This window comes from Phalacrocorax aristotelis, chromosome 6 (genome assembly GCF_949628215.1).
Source record: "Phalacrocorax aristotelis chromosome 6, bGulAri2.1, whole genome shotgun sequence".
Classification (NCBI taxonomy): Eukaryota; Metazoa; Chordata; class Aves; order Suliformes; family Phalacrocoracidae; genus Phalacrocorax; species Phalacrocorax aristotelis.
This window is the reverse complement of record NC_134281.1, coordinates 2,456,583-2,474,761: the sequence shown is the minus strand read 5'-3', so window position 1 is coordinate 2,474,761 and position 18,179 is coordinate 2,456,583. Positions and strand designations below refer to the sequence as shown.

At 45.3% G+C, this 18,179-nt stretch overlaps 1 protein-coding gene across 7 annotated transcripts in view; it reads left to right on the top strand.

Annotated features, from left to right (window-relative positions):
• Positions 1-18,179, top strand: part of ITPR1 (inositol 1,4,5-trisphosphate receptor type 1) — a 180,732-nt gene that overhangs the window by 130,694 nt on the left and 31,859 nt on the right. For all 7 annotated transcript variants that reach the window (XM_075095602.1, XM_075095603.1, XM_075095599.1 and 4 more), the window contains 8 exons: positions 2,310-2,490; positions 3,115-3,368; positions 8,942-9,142; positions 11,251-11,361; positions 12,570-12,665; positions 13,430-13,552; positions 14,554-14,658; positions 15,467-15,659. In XM_075095602.1, coding sequence (XP_074951703.1) covers positions 2,310-2,490; positions 3,115-3,368; positions 8,942-9,142; positions 11,251-11,361; positions 12,570-12,665; positions 13,430-13,552; positions 14,554-14,658; positions 15,467-15,659 — 1,264 coding nt within the window. The remainder of the gene's footprint in view (positions 1-2,309; positions 2,491-3,114; positions 3,369-8,941; positions 9,143-11,250; positions 11,362-12,569; positions 12,666-13,429; positions 13,553-14,553; positions 14,659-15,466; positions 15,660-18,179) is intronic.

Below are 18,179 nucleotides of genomic sequence, written 5' to 3'. Positions count from 1 at the left end.
ATTTTAGGATTTCTGTCATAATTATCACCACCTATTACCTGCTCGAACACAGCTTGCAAGATCACACCTCTTAAAATACAGTATCTTTGATAGCTGGCATGTGGTTGATTCATACGTGTGAAGGTGTTAGGCATCCTGACCTAAACTGAAACAATCATTTTGTGACAACCAGCACAAGAAAGCTTTACTGGAAATGTTTGTTTCATTGGGTTTTTTTCTCTGAAGTGCAGTGGAAAGTCAGTTAAGAAGCTTGAAAAGACGACAAAAATCAAGCCTGTCAGCAAGTAACAATTACTCGCGTACAAGGTATTTCTCCAGTGTGGTTCGTCAAAAAAACAAGCTTTTGCTTCAGCGCCGCTTCATCACAGGGAAACTTCTCCTGCATAGGCTCTTGAGATGTGCAGCCAGGTGACAACCATCGCTCTCCTGATGAGCAAATCAGAAAACGGCTACCCTTTCTAGAACCGATGGTTTATGCTGGTCTGTCCGCAAAATACTATCGGTAGGCTCATCCTGTAATACCAGGAGAGTAAAATTTTCAAGGTGCAACTTAGATGCAAACTCTTCCTCTGTCTGTACTTGCAGCCATCCAAGCAAGAGACCGCGCTTCAAAGGGCTGGCTGTCTAAAGAACCCAGCCCTGGGTTTGGTTACTGGTCAGCAGCTCAGGGAAACCACGTTAACGCATCTCTTCATTATGACTGTAACTTGCCGGTATTCTGTCCGCTAAGTCTGGTCACGTCAAAGAACCAGTTTAGGATAAAAAAACAAATACCTGGATAAGTAAACTGTCATTCAGACAAAGGATGTTTTTCATTTGGGTGTGTTTTGTGAGAAAACATTAAAGTTCTTGATATAAAAAATTGGATTAGAGAATAATTCCGCTAATACTGTTAAATGAATTGGGCACCTAAATCATCATGTGTCGCATCACAGGGCCCAGCACGGTTTCTGTTGCAACGACTTTTGGTGGAAGGCGTCTCTCGCAGTGCTCTGGCACGCCTATTTTACTAGACTGCATGGATGTCAGGAGAGGGCACCAGTGTGGTGCCTGTGCTGGGAGGTTCTCTTTCCCTCCTCTCTGTTAATCACTAGAATGAATACTTTAAGAGTTTACCGGAGATGCTCTGGGCAGGTAGAAGGTATTGCAATGGCGGGAGGGATATCTCATGTGAATATTGACCAGCTTCTTTAAATAGTAGCGCTGCTCTTCTGTCTGTAATCAAAGACACAACTTTACTAGTGTTTCAAAGTCATTCCCCACTCTTCTGACTGCAGCTGCTCGGGCGTGATCAAAGGCGGGCGTACCAGAGACGGCCTTGTGTGCTCCGCTTTGCAGGAAAGCGGGCAGGATATATTGCTATTCCCATTTTAATTTGTTTTTTCAATAAATCAAGCTTCATTCCTATTCATCATGTAAAGCTGTTGGATCATGAGCTGCTGCAGAATGCTAACTAATTTCATAATACTCTGCATAAGGTGACCCACTTACAAGTTCATCCTTCAGTCATGTTTAAGCTCTGGTCCTGATTTATGTAGCAGCATATTGGTTTCATCAAGAATTGTCTGATCACTCACTGTGTTGGCTCCTTTTTGACTTGTACTTGATTTGTATTCTCCTCGATTTTAGGAAGAACTTTCTGTCTCTGCGCACATATGGGCAGAAGAACATTAATAAACCTTTTTAATAGTAGTCAATGCTTTGAGTTTTTCTGCCACTTAAAGATATATTAGAGTAGGAATTCGAAGGAGTTTTAAGAAGCCTGCTGCAGACAGGGCAATGGAAACGTAGCATGAAATACCCCTCATTACATTGCCTTGTTTGTACATTTTTTGGACTGTGATTAACATTGACTATTGCGTGTTGTGAGTCACAGTCCCTTTGATTTGAGGGCAGGAAGGCAGGACAGTTCTTCCTCTGTATTTTGCTCATGCTCTTTTGTTTCTGAGCTGAGAATGAAATTATAGCTAATTCCATTGTCCTTACCTTATCTTAATTCATTGTACTTACCTTAATTCCGTTGTTGAGAGAGAAGTGTGCTGCCTAAATGTATTAAGGCTAGCCTGATTTATTGCACTCGCTTTTCTTTAAAAATATATGTGGAAGTTGTTAACAAGGGAGTTAACGTAGCTGAGACACTTGGGCTTCCTTAACAATAAAGTACGGGTTTCCATTGCTCTAGGTTTCGGTTTACTGAAAACTAATTAACCTCCCAGTCCTTCAGGATGTCACGCAGTGCAGAGAGGTGAAATAATCTGTATTCAAACCTGTGTATGAAGATACAGATCCTGTTCCATTTTCTCTTGTAGCATTCGTTCTTCTGCCGGCTGACGGAAGATAAGAAATCTGAAAAGTTCTTTAAGGTTTTTTACGATCGCATGAAAGTGGCACAGCAAGAAATCAAGGCTACTGTCACAGTCAATACGAGTGACTTAGGGAATAAAAAGAAAGATGAAGAGTCAGACAGAGATGTACCGAGCAGGAAAAGAGGTAATCCTCAGTTGTTCCCTTTCTGAAGTGACAAGGGAGTAAAATGATGTGTTTTGAACTCATTTCAATGGATGCAATAATGCTCTGATCTCTGATCCCACAGAGCAAAGTTCAGAGATCAGTGGTGCCCTGGCTTGGGATTTCAAGAGCTTCATCCCCTCTTCATCCATTTGTGAGATTGTGCTATTGAAATGATGAAAAGTATTTCTGAGATGAGACTCTGCTGCCTTGTCTATCGTGACAAGCTGCCCAAATCTGATCCGTAGTAACGACCCTGGACTGTGGGTTGTGGTCAGCGCCTTCTCTGACAATGAGCGGAGAAATCCTAATGTTCTTCTCTAGCAGGTCCTTTTATCGTAACTCCTGATAGTGCTAGATGTGTGTGCCCTAACCAATTAATACCAGAATTTGTAACTTCAATGTGGTTCGCATAAAAGGTACGAAGAGAGTGACATGATATCCTTCTAAACTCGAGACCCTCACATCACACTAAACGTACTTACCAAAAGAACGGATGATGAATAGCTGGCCTGCGTGTGAAACTGTAACGGGAAATGTGTGAACAGGTTTTCTGGTCCCCTCTCTTCAGTTTGCCTAAGGAAGACCTGTTCTTGTGTGTTTTAGTGAGAGAGCCTATGACCCAAATTACCGAGGAGGTCCGGGATCAGTTACTGGAGGCCTCTGCAGCTACAAGAAAAGCTTACAACACTTACCGGAGGGAGGCTGATCCCGATGACCATTATTCGGCAGGAGAAGGAGCACAGTCTGCAGCAGACAAGAGCAAAGATGACCTGGAGATGAGTGCTGTGATCTCAATAATGCAACCCATCCTCCGGTTCTTGCAGCTGCTCTGTGAAAACCACAATCGGGATTTGCAGGTACAGCCTGGTTCCTGAGCAGGTGCGCTCGTGTCGCCTCGTGCAGTCGCTGCTGCCGCGTCGGTCTCGCTTATCCCACGCCTTTTTAAATTGATACGTGACTCTATTTTCATTGGCCTTGAAGATAATCCGGAAAAAAAGTATTTAAACCTTGCTGGACAGACACGGGGAAGTCCAACTACCCTGTGTTCAGTGGCCTTTTCCATGTACATAAAGGGTGGTGGGATCAACACTTGATGTGGCTTCTTAAAAGTATACGCTTAAAGCAAGCAAGCGTTCTGCTGTGAAGTTACTGATCTACTTTTGGGAGGGGAAGGAAAGAGGGGGAAAAACAAAAGTCATGTAGGAAAACGAAGAGAGCATTGGGACTTTGGTTCCAGCGGCCCGCAGGCGTACGCTGGCTTGCCAGCGAACAGGTTCTCGGAGGTTTTCCTGGATATGTTCGTGTGCGTGGAGTCGAGCACGTGGGGATGGCATCAGGAAGGTCTCAGCTGGAGTTGGATCTGGTGAGGGACATGAAGGGCAACAAGAAGGGTTTCTAGGTTGTATCTACAGCAGCAGGAGACTGGGGAGAGCAGGGTCTGGTGCTGAACGGGGCAGAGGCCCTGGTGATAAAGGACGTGGAGAAGGCCAAGGTGCTCAGTGGCACCTTCACCTTGCTCTTTACCGGCAAGTCCGGCCTTCACAAACCCAGATCCCTGCAGCCAGAAGGGAGGTCTGGAGCAAGGAAGACTAATCCTTGGTGGAGGAGAATTGGGTTAGGAAACATTTAAACAAGCTGGATGTGCTCAAGTCCACGGTGCCTGGCGGGATGCCCCCGGCCCCCAGTGGAGTGCTGGGTCCAGTCCTGGCCTCCCAAGTCCCACAGGGAGTCTCCAAGATGACTAAGGGACTGGAGCATCTGATGAGCAAGGAGAGGCAGAGAGAGCTGGCAGAGGTCAGCTGAAGAGGAGGAGGCTCGGGATATCTCACCCATGTGTATAAATACCTGACGGGGGATGTGAAGAGGACAGGGCCAGGCTCTGTTCGGTGGTGCCCCATGACAGGGCGTGGGGGTTGGACTAGATCGTCTCCAAAGGTCCCAGCCAACCTCAGCTGTCCCGTGATACTCCGGGATGTGTTTGTATAATTTTAAATAGCGAGCCCAGAACTCATGTTAGTAATCTTTTCTAGCGCGTGCCTCCGCAGGAGATAAGATTTTTGCTTACAAATGGACTGCAATTAACATGATTTTTCAGCATAACCACTGCTGCTGGATTAGAATTGCACGCAGGCGAGGAGCTGGTGAGACGCAGTACAATGTACTAAATGCCCTCATAAAGGAGGAATAATTGCTGTGATTGCATATTGTTGTACGGCGTGCCAGAAGTGTAGGACCCTGCGTGAGTGCTTTTCAGACCTGCCAAATCACTTCCGTTGAACTCGAATGCCCTGCTGCTGGCAATACGTGAAATCAAATCTGTATGGTAATGTTCCTGTGCTAGGAACGTGTAATTCTTTTAGTATTATATCAGTGCCGGGCTTACATACATCAGAGTTTCTCCTAATTTTTTCAAAAAAACATTTGATCTTTGTTTTGTCAAGCAATTTTCATGCCGTTAGCGATGTCGGAGACAAGTAGGACGGCAGTTTTACGTGGCAGTAGTCCAAACCGCGCGCACATGCTTTGCTGCTGCTGTCTTTGGCTAGGCACCGAAAGCTATAGGAGCAAAACTGAATTCAAGCCAATGCAGAAACTTGGCCTGAGCTGTTTGCCATCCTGAACAATTACATTCCCCAAACAGCAGGTAGTGACATTCAACTCTGGGAGAGAAAGGTTAAAAAAAACAAAGGAGATGAGAGGAACAATTTTTCAAATCCCCTTGCTGCTTGCTTGCCTTTCCCCTTCAGCCTGAAGGGGAGGCTGGAGTGTCTGAAGCTTCAGGATCTTTGTGTCTGCAGCTAGTACCTTGTAACTGAACCCCTTATCGATATTGCCAATGGGCTCGCTGCGTCGAGGAATAAGTAAGAGCTAATCTGGAAGCTGTGTGTCTTCCAAAATTGCATAAACTGGATTTGCATTAGAAGCGAATAGGAATCACCTGCCCAGCGCAGTTGTAGGTTTGTCAAACCAAGCGTTTTACAAACCGTTAGCAATTACGAGTAGCCTGATGTTGTGCAAAAACAGGAAAATGCAAGTCACGGCTGTAAGAGTTGATAGGTGCTTTCAAGGAGGAGGAAGTCTTTGCGAAATGGCTTAGGGAGTCGCAATACTGTGCCTTTTGCATCGCTCAGTCGTTCCCTTTGCAGATAAAACTGCAGTTTGTTCTGTGCTGCATGCAGCCCCCCTCCAGCTGGCTCCGTGGGTCTGGAGGAGGATGCAGTATCTTCCTGAAAATTAATGCAAGGACTGGAACAACAGGTGGATGCTTAAGTATGTTTTGTTACCGGCTTCAGGCTGAAAGCTTCAGATTTTGCTGTGGAGCACTCTTGATATCTCTGACTCTCAGCACACAGATACTTGGGGGCTCTTACTAAACTTGCGTTAGGTCTGACCCCTGATTCTGCACGAGAGCTCAGGCTTGGAAGCAAAGCTGTCCGGGCTCTGAATTGCTGTCGCCAGCCTGTGGTCTGGTCTGCTTTGGCCAGGCTGCAGCCCCACCGGTTTCCTTAGGAGGTCTTTTCTGTGCCCTGTCTTTTCTGAATGAAGATGTCCCTGTATACTACAGAATCAGTCACGAGAACTGAAGCTCGTGACAAGCCGAGCGAGGAAGCTTCCAGGGAACGCTTTGCTGGAAGCAAGAGCTGTGCTGGCTGGAAGCGAGGAGGAGAGGAGCGGGGATTCCCGGCAGGACAGGGAGCGGTGCTCTCCCTCTGGGGCCGGCGGTACCCGGCAGCCTTCCACACAGCCAACCGTGCAGCTCAGCACTACACCTAAAAACCCCATCTTCGTGGGAAAAACATAGGATTCCAATTCTTGTAATTTTTTTTTCTTACCAAGTGAGCTATTTCTGTGAAATAAAAATATTGTAGTAATATGCTAGCCAGTCGTGCTCAGATTCAATGTCAAAGTCAGTAGGTTAAATACTGCTTTGTGCAGTAAAAAGCAGGAATTGATACAACTATTAACATTGGATTTGACTGTTTCTTTTATTCATAATCCCTGGAGACATAACCTAGGTAATAAAGAGCAGGAAAGCTCTGCATGCTGCGGGAGAGTGATTCAATCATTTGGCTAGCGGAGCAGTACTACTGCGTGCAGAGAATGAGCTGGTTTAGATCGTCGCGTTTTAGGCAAGAAGTGTGTGTGAGAATTAGCTTTATAAGATCAAAGAGCGAGCCTCTATTCAGTGAAACATGTTTTGCCCTACCTGATTGCATCTGATCATTTAAAAATATCTCTGTACTAAGACTTTCTTCTTTATGTTCATTCTTTGTAAAGTCTTTCCAATCAGGGATCAGATTTCTGCTAAAGCAAAGACTGTCCAAACATTCAAGCTTTTGGGGGAATTACCCTCTTAAATGGTAGAACTGTTCCTTCTAAGGATTCTGTGTTCACTCCTGCTTGAGCAAACCAAGCGGGTATTCTGAAAGGAGCCAATTTTGGGTTTAGCCGTTGTGCTTTCTCTCAAGCGTACTCGGCTTTAGGCTGTGTGCTGGGCAGCAAAGCGTCCGACACCCTGACACATGGTAGAGGCATTAAGAACTGGCTGCAGATGCTGCCTTTGCAAGTGTAGCCCTATCTAGTCATGTAGGGGGAGGACCGGGCTCCCTAGAAATGGTTACTAGCATGAAGTCAGCTAAATATCTCCGGAAGGTTATTCACAAAGGTAGGAGTTTAAAGACTGCCCGACTCTGAGTGCGTTTCACCCCATCAGAAAGTATTTCCCTCTCAACTGAGCGTTCAGGATCCTTAAACCTAGGCAGTATGAACACTCATTTCCCCTTTCTTTCCTCAAGATCCCCCAAGCTGCATATTTTTTCATATATTCTAGCTGAATCTGCAACTACAGCTCTTTATTCGGAATGCAGGGTCTCATGGATGGTACCTCAGGTTCATTCCCACCAAAAGTTATAGGACGGCATGTTCAGTATTGAAGAGTTGTGTTCCCACTTCATAGCCTGTGGGACGCTCTGGATGCCAGGAACTGAAGAGCTCGATCCGTACTGGCTGAGACGGCAGCAGACATTCCCTGGGGCAGTTTCTCACAGTGCAGCAGGGTCTTGTTTTGTACAATTTTTTCCTTCCCCTTGTTTTAGCCATTTGACACTGTCCTTCTGCCTCCTGTGCCTCATTCCTCCTCTTTCCTTTGTGTTTATTGACTTTGGATGAAGGAGCTAAGGCTGGTATAAACCTAGCTGTAATCAGAATAAATGCCACACCGCAGCCAGGGAGCACTTTGTCTCATGGCTTTCGGTATTATCCGTTACTTTTGCTTTTTCCTGGAGGGAAGGCACGAGCTCCGATTTCTGTAGCATCAACCTTTCTACATTCTGACAAGTTAATCAAAAGTCAGGATACTAAATGAGCAATCAGTTGAAATGTGCTGAATCACTGTCACCTTTAGTCTGCATTCATAGACAGCATTTTCCTTTTTTAGCTTAGCCTTCAATTGAATCTGGCAATTTCTCAGTCTGTTTGCCTTAAAAGACTTATTAGTCTGACAGAGGCACTGGAGGCAATCAGTTAACAGCGCTTCTCTGCAGGCTTGCAGAAGAGACCTTGCTGGTTCCATAGTCCCATGCATCTTGTTCATCTGAGGGGGTTTTTCACCTTTGAAGTGAAGTGTTTTGTAACCTGCTAGAATTAAGCTAGATAGGAGCTCTCCTGCTGAAGCTTAGAGGAAAAGGTGATAGTGGCTATCCATTTTTACAGTGTGCTGCTGGAAACACTGACAAGCAGCATCTGAGTCACTGGGAAATTGTTTTTCATTAATTGTCCTTTGTTTTGGTTGGGTTTGTTTATTTTTCATTTGGAATACAGGAGAGAGGAAACATGTTTAATCCATGCTGATAAATCTGGTATTTCATTAGAGGAGCTGCTCCTCATCAGCAGCTTCAAGCAGGGGTTACAATAATTATGTGGGAAGAAATGCAATTGAGAGAATTGCATTTCAAGACGCCTTCCTTCGAGGCATGCAGTCGGGTGCCTCCTTGCCGCTTGTGCAGGTGGTGCTGCTGTGAAGCCAGAGCCGGGGAATTGCGGCTTCTGTCTTGGAGAAAGGTCTCGGGAGGAGAGAGTGATGGTTAGCAGTGAAATGTAGCAGGTAGGCTGGAAGGAAAGCTTCCAGGTTCAGGAGAGCTTTCTGATCCGCAGTGAATGGCCTGTTCTGCATTGGATTTCGGTGCTTTATTGGATGCACTCCGGTTTTGCTGCTTGTCCTCTATAAAATTTGAAGCCAACAAGCTGCTCAGGAGAGCAGCCCATTGCAAGCAAACCCTGAAAGGGGCTTAAATTGCTTGTCCAGGCTCCAGTGAAATTAGAGCAATATACTATGCAGTAGAATTGTGGGTTGATGAACCTAATAAAATGTTATGATCTAAACATCAGTTTGTATATATACATTTTTTCCCCTTTGACGCTCTTCCCACAGAATTTCCTTCGCTGCCAGAACAACAAGACAAACTACAACTTGGTGTGTGAGACGCTGCAGTTCCTAGACTGTATCTGTGGAAGCACAACTGGTGGACTTGGACTTCTTGGTCTGTATATAAATGAGAAAAACGTAGCACTGATCAACCAGACGCTGGAAAGTTTGACCGAGTACTGTCAGGGGCCTTGCCACGAGAACCAGGTAACACACCCAGAGCTGTGAAAAGCTTCACCCTTTCTCCTTACGCCCGCAGCGTGTGCTCTGCTGGGCCTGGGCTCTTGGTCTGCTGGACTTGTGTTGTCTTACGACACTGCTCACTTTAATTGCCTGGCAAAGGGGTTTTGGTTTGGGGGTTTGGTGGTTCCCCCCCACACCCCCCAATAAACTCCTAATCAACTGCTTTCTTGAGGCCCCCTCTGAGGAGTTGAACAACTCAAAGCAGAAGAGATTTTTCTGCTTTTCTAGGGTTCTGGTTGTTTTATTACACTTGACAGGGAAGAGTGGGGAATTTTTGTACTTGAAATACTTCATAGTAAAAATACTGCTCAAACCAAGCTCTGCTGCCTGTTATAAGTGAGGCCAGAAACATGTCTGTCCCCCCACAGCCTAAGGGGAGGAGGTTGAGCTCTGTAGCTTCGTTAATGAAGGTGATAACCACGTTGAGGTAGTTCTCAGATGCAGTCTTGTACGTAGAACCGGGTGTGTGTCGCTGCTGACTGTCCGTGCGCTTGCACGGGGTTGTGGCGGTGGTTCCCGATGAGCAAGGGTTACGTGTTGGTGAGGACCACCAAGTGTCGTGGGGCAGGGGAGGCAGACTCTGTCCAGGTCCCCCCAGACCATACTTGCTGTCAGGAGCGTGTTCTGCTCCAAGCAGGAATAACTGTTCTAAAGCAAATACGGTGGCTGAAGTAAGCGTGTTCCAGGAAAGCCGTAACTGAATGATGACAATAATCCTGTCAGATAAAGCAGTTACTGACCCACGGCTGGATTTGGTCTGCTCTGTGCCTCAAAGGCTGAGTAATTAGCAAGGAATGTGGGAAGATACTTTGTCTGCAAAAGCAGTTTTTAGGTGCTCAAGAATTACGGTTTGCTCCAGTGGGAAGGATCAGAGGGCAGGGGCAGCTGTACTGCTCAGCCGTGCTTCTCCACTTCACCTTCCCGCAGGTTGTACAGCCGTGTTCTAGAGCAGCATTGCCAGTTAGTCAGGCCCATTTCTTCTGCCTTTTGGTCTAAATGTGACTCTTGCTGTAACACTTTCAATGAGTCAAATGAATTCTGAAACTCTAGAGTAAGCTGTACTAAAGAGATAAGTACCCCAAAATAGTCTTCCAAAACTCTGGCCCCTCTGTGGCGTTGACTCAACAAATAACGTGCTCAGCGTGTGTGTCAGCGAACGCTTTTCCCCTTGGGCTGGCACGACCTGCTACGTCCTGCGTGCGGGGTGGCTGTCACCCTTCTAACAATAAACCTCTGCACTTACAAACACGGATGGCTGCTTCTTCTCTCCGTTGGCGTACGATTTGAACCGTAGCATGGTACGGAAAGGCTGGAATGTGGCTTCTCAAAAAGTCTTCAAGAATATCTGTCCTTTGAGGTGCCTTTTCTTTGTGCACTCAAACATATTTACAGCAAAGCTAAGCGAAGTATAGTGGGGGTGACCGATGTTCAGGTGAAACCCTGCCTACACGAGAGAAGGCATGAGGCGGTACGTGTCAGTTCATAACTGGCAGCTTGTCTCTGTCGTACGGATCGGGTGGAATAACAACCTTTAGATATAGGTATGGATCTTCGCAGCGGAGACGACAGAGCAGGGCTCTGCAGTCTGAAGCCAGCAAGCTACTATTGGTTTGTATATTTTAGTTATAGATCATTACGAAAGCAGGGTTAAAGGGTAAGCAAAAAGGTTATGGAAATTCACATTCTTTAGTTAAGACTGAAGTAGGTGTTGATTGGCACATCTAAAATAAAGAAAACTTTCCCTAATCTTAGTAAAACAGTGTTCTTCCTTAGCTATGTATTCAGCCTGCTCGCTTTGGCATGTGAACGCTTCATTTATCGACTGTGTTGTTTTCTGCTTCCTGAGGCTGGGTGGTTTCAGTAGGACATGCCATGGCTGATGATAGGAAAAGCTTGAAACAAAATGCCTCAATCTTTTGTTTTTCCACTGGCTGGAGTTTTCTGTTCAGTTATCCATCTCGAACAGCTTACGAGGTGATGAAAGAGGTGATTCTTCTGTTCTGGCTGGGTCGCCAGCCTAGGCTGCGTTTTTGGTGTAGACAATTAGTGAAGTTTGAATTTTCTTTGGACAGAACTGCATTGCTACTCACGAGTCCAACGGTATTGACATCATCACAGCATTAATTCTCAATGACATCAACCCTTTGGGAAAGAAGAGGATGGACCTTGTGTTGGAACTGAAGGCAAGTGAATATCTTGTGCGACCCGCGTTACCAGTAAGATGAAACATACTTTTATTGTTGGAATTATGTCGGTGTTTATTATATCCCAATATTCATAAGTGCCAAAAAATTATATGCATCAGCGAGCTGGAGACAGTGCCCAAAGATTGTTTGTCGCAGGTATGCCATCTTTAAGTGATAACATGGAGCCGCCAGTTTTCAGAAGGCGGGGGTGCAGGCAGTCAAGATATGCCCAGGAATCCTAAAATAATTTCCTGTTCAAAATTTAAAGCGGATGAAAACCTCTCTGTTGTTGGTGAGCTTTTACATGTACAATGGAAGTAAAACTTCTCATGCTACATCTAATTTCCTAATACTTTATTGCTGCTGTTTAAGCAGCTGATGTTTAATCATCAAGAATTTTTTAGGGCTCTTCATAATAATGCTGAAATAATTAACCCTGGTGCTGGCTTCAAAATACACTAGTAGGTTGTCTTCTAGCAGTGGTAGCCCCAGAGCACTCCTGCTTTGAGCATGTTGTACAGATATTTCCTTTCTGACTTATTGTCCAGTCTTAGAGCGCAATGTCTCGTTGCTTTCCGTTGCCGACTCACACCATATTATGGTTGATGTGAGTTTTTTATTATTCTAAATAAAAAAATGCTTTTAGACTCAATTAGTATTGTACTTCAAAATTAAATACTTTTATTGGTTTTTATTGTCAGTCGTGATGGATTTTAATCTTAATTGTTCGTATTAAAGTAGTCTGGTGCCTTGTGGTAGTTTCCCATTTCCTCCCTCTATTTCTTGGCATGAGCAGGTCACAGAATAATTTTCAGTTAAAAGCAGCGAAGCACGTCTGTGTCTTCAGCCTTGGCCGTCCTTTGATTTAATCAGCAGTATCTTGAGTAAAGCTGAGCTGCACCATTTTGGAGTTGAGAACTTGTAGTAATGCTGCAGTATCTTTGAAACAAAACAAAATAATACAAACTCTTGAAACCTCAGTGTTTCAGAAACCTGACTTTTAACTTGGGTTAATTTGATGGCCCCCAGTAAGTAGGGTTTGAGAAATAAACTGGTAAAAAATCCTACTAAGCTGTGTATCTCAATAGTTAGAGGAGAGGGAGTGCGTGGCCAGGCGAGGCTGTAGGAGCCCTGCGGGAGCCTGGCTGCCTACCCTCGTTTTTTGACTCCTGGCAGTGATTGGTGGTGTTCTTCCCTCCCTTCAGAACAACGCTTCAAAACTGCTCTTGGCAATCATGGAGAGCAGGCATGACAGCGAGAACGCAGAGAGGATCCTCTACAACATGAGGCCCAAAGAGCTGGTGAGTCCCTGGATCACCGCAAAACTCCGGACTCCCTCCAAGCCAGGTAGAGGAGCACTGGGGAGACCGGGGTGGCCACGTCCACCCCAGGCGTGCTGCAAGAGGTCCGTACATGGATCGCTGGCAACTGGAAGGCCTTTCAAGGATTTGGTTGAATTAATGCGGCATCCCCCAGGCACGGGTTTGTCTTGTTCCCAGGCAGCACGAGCAGTTGGGGAAGCCACGCTGAATGCTGCGGAGGAGGCATCCAGCATCCTACGTAAAGCAGGGAGGGAGCATCGTCTGACACTTTGGAATCCACGTGTAGAAGCCATTTGCACAAGAGGCAGAGAGGAACGACAATTTCTTGTGGCCTAGAAGCTGTTCAGTAGACTGTAGCAGGCTTTTGGGCTGGTTAATGTGTTAACTGGTGAAAACACAAACAGGACATTCAAAGTACAGCTGAAGCGCTGTCGGCTTGTCGTGGTGCACGTAGTAGCTATGGTGGGGGCCAGAGGTCAGACGAGACGCACCGTGCCACGAGGGTGGCCCAGAGCGTATTACCTAGAGGGGAACGCGAAGTTTAGCTGCTTGTGTTGAGGAGCTGGGCTGAAGGTGCTCAGTTCAGGTCTCCTGTTTTATCCTGGATGTTGAAAAAACCCACTGACCTTCCCCTTGAATGTATGTGCTCAGCTCCCTTTCGCTTCTGTAGGAGTGGCAAATGTGTACTGGCCTCAGCCCGCGGCCTGAGCTGTCTCTGTATTGGCCTCTGTCTGTCTTTCTAGGTGGAAGTGATAAAGAAGGCTTATATGCAAGGAGAAGTAGAATTTGAGGATGGAGAGAATGGGGAAGATCTTGCGGCATCTCCGAGGAATGTGGGACACAACATCTACATATTAGCTCATCAGGTAGAATTTCACCTACAGCTTTTGTAGCACCAAGTGTCACAAACTGAATAGCGAGAGGTCTGCTTATCCCTGGAATTGCTTCAATGACTGACCTCTGAGATAAACTCCCTGCGTGTTCTCCTCTTATCAGAGCAAATTCCAGCCCTTAAAGAATCAGAAAATTCTGTAATATAAGAAAATTTTTTTAGTTTTCTTTTATCACGGGAAGCAGGCAGGCTCTTGACCAAGTTTCTGAAGACACGTGATCCAAGTTCTTGGCAGTACTGGGGAGCAATGTATTTTTTTTCGGCTGTATCAAAGGTTACTTTATACTCCCAAAGAACGCGTAAGCAGAAATCTCAGTCTGCTTTTACGGTTCTTGCCACATTCTCTCTATGTTGGAGACAGTCAGGTTTGTTGTATTGATACAATGAGGTATTTAAAAGGCCAAGGAGGGGCAGGAAGTATATCTAGATCTACTAAATGTATTGATGCTGCATGTATCACTCCATTAGAGACGACTTGTTCCTTTAGCATCTGAGAAGAAAAACTATCATTATGCTGTAAAATGAATTTAGAGCATCCAGAAGCATTTTTGGAGCAGTGCTCTTGTGCATCTGCTTTTCAGTTGATGCAAGTTTTCTCTTCCATCCTTGCCTGGATACTTGTGCGATTAGCACACCTTTGAATTAGGGTGGGTGTACAAGGATAGACCGAATGTGGATGTTCAGAAAGTTTCCCAAGTCAGGCAAAGGGTGGGAGAGGATGGGTAAAAGAGGATTACAACACGGATATTAAAAAAAAAAAAAAAACAAAAAACAAAACATATTTGAATCATTCTGACTTGCTCCCAAAATAGAGCTGCAGGGTGTCTGGTTGGCACAGAACAAGCCTTCTGTCAACTTTGCCCTTTCTTAGCAGCTGACTGCGTACTATTTCTTTTTTTATGCCAAAAATCAGAAATTTAATATCATAGAGAGACATCTGGTGTCTCCCACTCCCTTTGCTTTCCTTTATTTTAGTTGGCTCGTCATAACAAAGAGCTGCAGAACATGCTGAAGCCGGGAGGTCAGATAGAGGGAGACGAGGCTCTGGAGTTCTATGCCAAGCACACGGCACAGATTGAGGTAAAGGGAAGCCGGTGGCTGCTGGGAGGTGTGTGGGGGGAGATGATCTGCTGCGGAAAGAGCCGCTTGGAAGAGAAACGGTGCAGTTAAACACCGGTTACATTATCCGTGGTATTTTGATTGAACTGACTACCTGTGTGTGGACTGTCATCTTTGACATGAGAATGTATGTGTACTTATTTTTTTTATTTTATTTTTTGACAGCCGCTGGGGGGGAGCTATTTTTGAGCTGTCATGTGTGGGCTTTAAGATGGAGCTGAGCAGAGCTCTGTTGGCAGGAGGAAGTGTAACTTCGCTTCTGTTACATTTTGGCCGGTACTATTGCTGAATCCATAAAGTTAGTGATAGCTTTTGCATTCTTTCTGTATTAAAATGACATTTTGGCCTGATGCACAATCTAAGATGCTTCTTAAAACACACACAAACATGGAGAGTTCACAAAACTCTCTGAAAAGCAATAGAACCTCTTATTCCTCACACTTGCCTGTGCAGTGTGTGGCTAAAATTTGCTAAGATTCTTGAATTGGGCGACCAGATTGCTCAGCTGCAATCGGTGAGGGAGTCACTGGGCTCCTTGGGAATCCCAGCTAGGTATTGCAAGGATAAGACCACAGCATAGAAACTGTCAGCCTTGGAGCTAAATATAGGCCTGCTTTGAAAGGTAAATTAAGTGAAGTCTCTACCAAGCTACTGTTCTACAAAACGTGTCCAAATTTCCACATGTAGCTGGTTGGAAAGGGGAAGAAAAACCCAGACAAACCAAGAAAGAAAAGTATTTAATAAGAACTCTAATAAAGCTGCGTTTCAGATTGTCAGGTCAGACCGTACCATGGAGCAAATCGTCTTCCCCGTGCCCAGTATCTGTGAATTCCTCACGAAGGAGTCCAAGCTGCGGATATATTATACCACGGAGAGGGATGAACAAGGCAGTAAGATCAATGACTTCTTCATGAAATCGGAAGACCTCTTTAATGAGATGAACTGGCAAAAGAAGCTGAGAGGTAGGTTGCCGTTGCCAGGGTGGTTGCGTGGAGCTTTACCAGCAGAGTGCTGGGGTCGGGTTTTCGGAGTTTGAAACGTTGACTCGGCAGCAGATGGTTCCCCGGTGCGGCAGCAACCTTGATAATTGTTTGAAAGAGTCTGCTCCTTTGCACGATGGCAACCTGTTGTAATGAAGTCAAGCTTAGCGCAAGAGCGGTATGGACCAACTGGAGGGGAACCAGGGGAGAGTGGTGAGAAAGATCACAGGTCGTCTTCTCTAAGATGCGACAGGAAGGAACAAATTTGTGGAGGTTTAGTTTAAACGAGAAGGCGCTTGGTGGCAGGGAGAAATGGAGGGGACACAGCTGAAGGAAGCAGTGGTCTGGCCTCCTTCCCTGCACCGGATCCACGGAGCAGTTCCCTCGCATTGTGAAGAGGAGCGTGGCTGGGTAACGCAGCGTGGACTTACGGCATCTCCAGCAGTGGAGGTACTTAAGGAAGGTTAAACATGCATTTTCCAGTAATGGTAAAAGTAGAATTTGCCCTTCCTTTGGGCAAGGAATAGACTCGCAGACATGTCGGCTAAGTCCCTTCCAGCCCTGTGATGCTAAAATATCTGAGAGCAAGCATTTTCAAGCACTGCTTTTCCCTCTGAGGTTCTTGCTGGGAACTAGGAAAACTTTCAAAATGATATTTGCATTCATTCAGTGCCACCAGTTCCCCCAGTAAACTTCTGAACTCGTTTGCTTAAATTTATTTAAAAAAAAAAAAATCTTGTTTTACTAACGCAGAAATGTTGCACATGAGGCTCTGAAATGTGTGAGATAAAGCAGTTATTTCCGGCTTAAGTCAACATCTGCCATCAGATACCGCTGTTGTTCCCCGTGCTTGAATCAGCTGAACCCCAGTTATTAGCACAAGAGCACGGACTGGTCCGGAACCACCTCCTAGAGCAAGCGTGAGAGCCGACTTCTGCTCTGCAGCTGCGCGCTGCTGAGAGCCACCGAAGCCTGCCTGCTGCGCCAGGCGATCCACGCCAGCGTGGTTAGCACAGGTTTTCCCCCGACAGAGGAAAAAAAAATTAGGTGAGAAGGGACCTCTTGACCTCCCTCATTGTGAAAACTATTTTTTTATAAAACGATTTCCCTTGTTGCAACCTCTGGTTGCCTTTCACCCTTTCACTGCGCACCTCCAAGAAGAGCCTGGACTCTTTCCAGTTTGTTTTTAGGATGCATCTGCACAGTTCACACTAGAGCTGATGATGTGTTGCACGTTTGGTAACAGAAACTCAATATTTGCTTCTGATTGTCGGTATGTATGTATATCTAGAAATGTTAATAGATCTTTTAACAGAGAAAATCAATTGTAATCATGTTATTTAATATTATCAAAGTCAGGTACAGTTAAGACCGCCTGAAACTTGGTCAGCTCTTCTGAGGTATTTTTCACGTGTGTGAGTACTAGAGTGGAGCTATTTCCACTGAGCACAGTGGATTAGTACTTCTGACAGCATCAAAATCCCCAGGAAGCTGCTTCCTGAAGTGACTCTTTAGAGCTCTACAAGAACACGGGAGCATTTGACGTCCTAAACAAACGGGCAACTTTGTCTTTGACAGCATCTATATATTCTGTTAGATTTTGTTGTTCGCTCGAATTGTCTTCGAGGATCTCCAGGCAAGCTGTGAAGACATCCATAATTACCAACAGAGCACAGATTGATCAAGATCCACCCGCGGAAGAGGAGAATTACCTCTTTTTTTTTTTTTTTCTCTTCAACAAACTGAAATCATTTAGTCTGTCTCCTAATATTCTGGTCTTGTTTGGCCCCTAAGTGATATTCTGTGCTTATATAATAATTTCTCACATCTTAAACACAGGTCTGTGTTTTGGAGGCACGACGGGCTGGCAGTGCTCTGTGCGATACCACTTACAGTTTATTCAAACCTGAGAAAGACTTTTTAAAAAAGACCCGTGTACTTCCCCCTTCCGCCCGTGGTGCTGGCTCATAATCTGAGCACCATCAGTCTCCTGAGGTCTTAATTAAGAATTCAAATGCGCCTGCCAAAAGCAAGCAGAAGTGCTACGCAGGGCAGAGAGGCTGCGCCCGGCCCCAAACGAAGGTTTAAAGTAAAACCTGGAACTTTATCGTGACCCTTCTTACGACAGTTTCATACAAATGAATGCAACGTGCTTACAAATTCTTCCAGTTAAAATGACATTGAGAACAGAAATAATGTAGAAATTAATGCATCATCTATTCCAAACTTTGCTACATCACGTTTCAGTGAGGCTTCACGCGTGCCCGGCTGATTAGGTGCAGCGAGGCTTATATTCTTACAGTGACGGGGTACCTTTCTGTAGTCCTTTCCTTTGCATTCAGCTGTTCAATAGGTTTGCTCTTTATGTGCATTTCAACTCAGTATAATGAGGCATTGTGTAATTCTTTTAACCCTTTTTTTTTTTTGCTTAAGATGCTAGAAGAGCTGATTTGCGGAAGGGAAGTGGTGGCTACTGTGAGGCTCAGAATTGCTGCATTCATT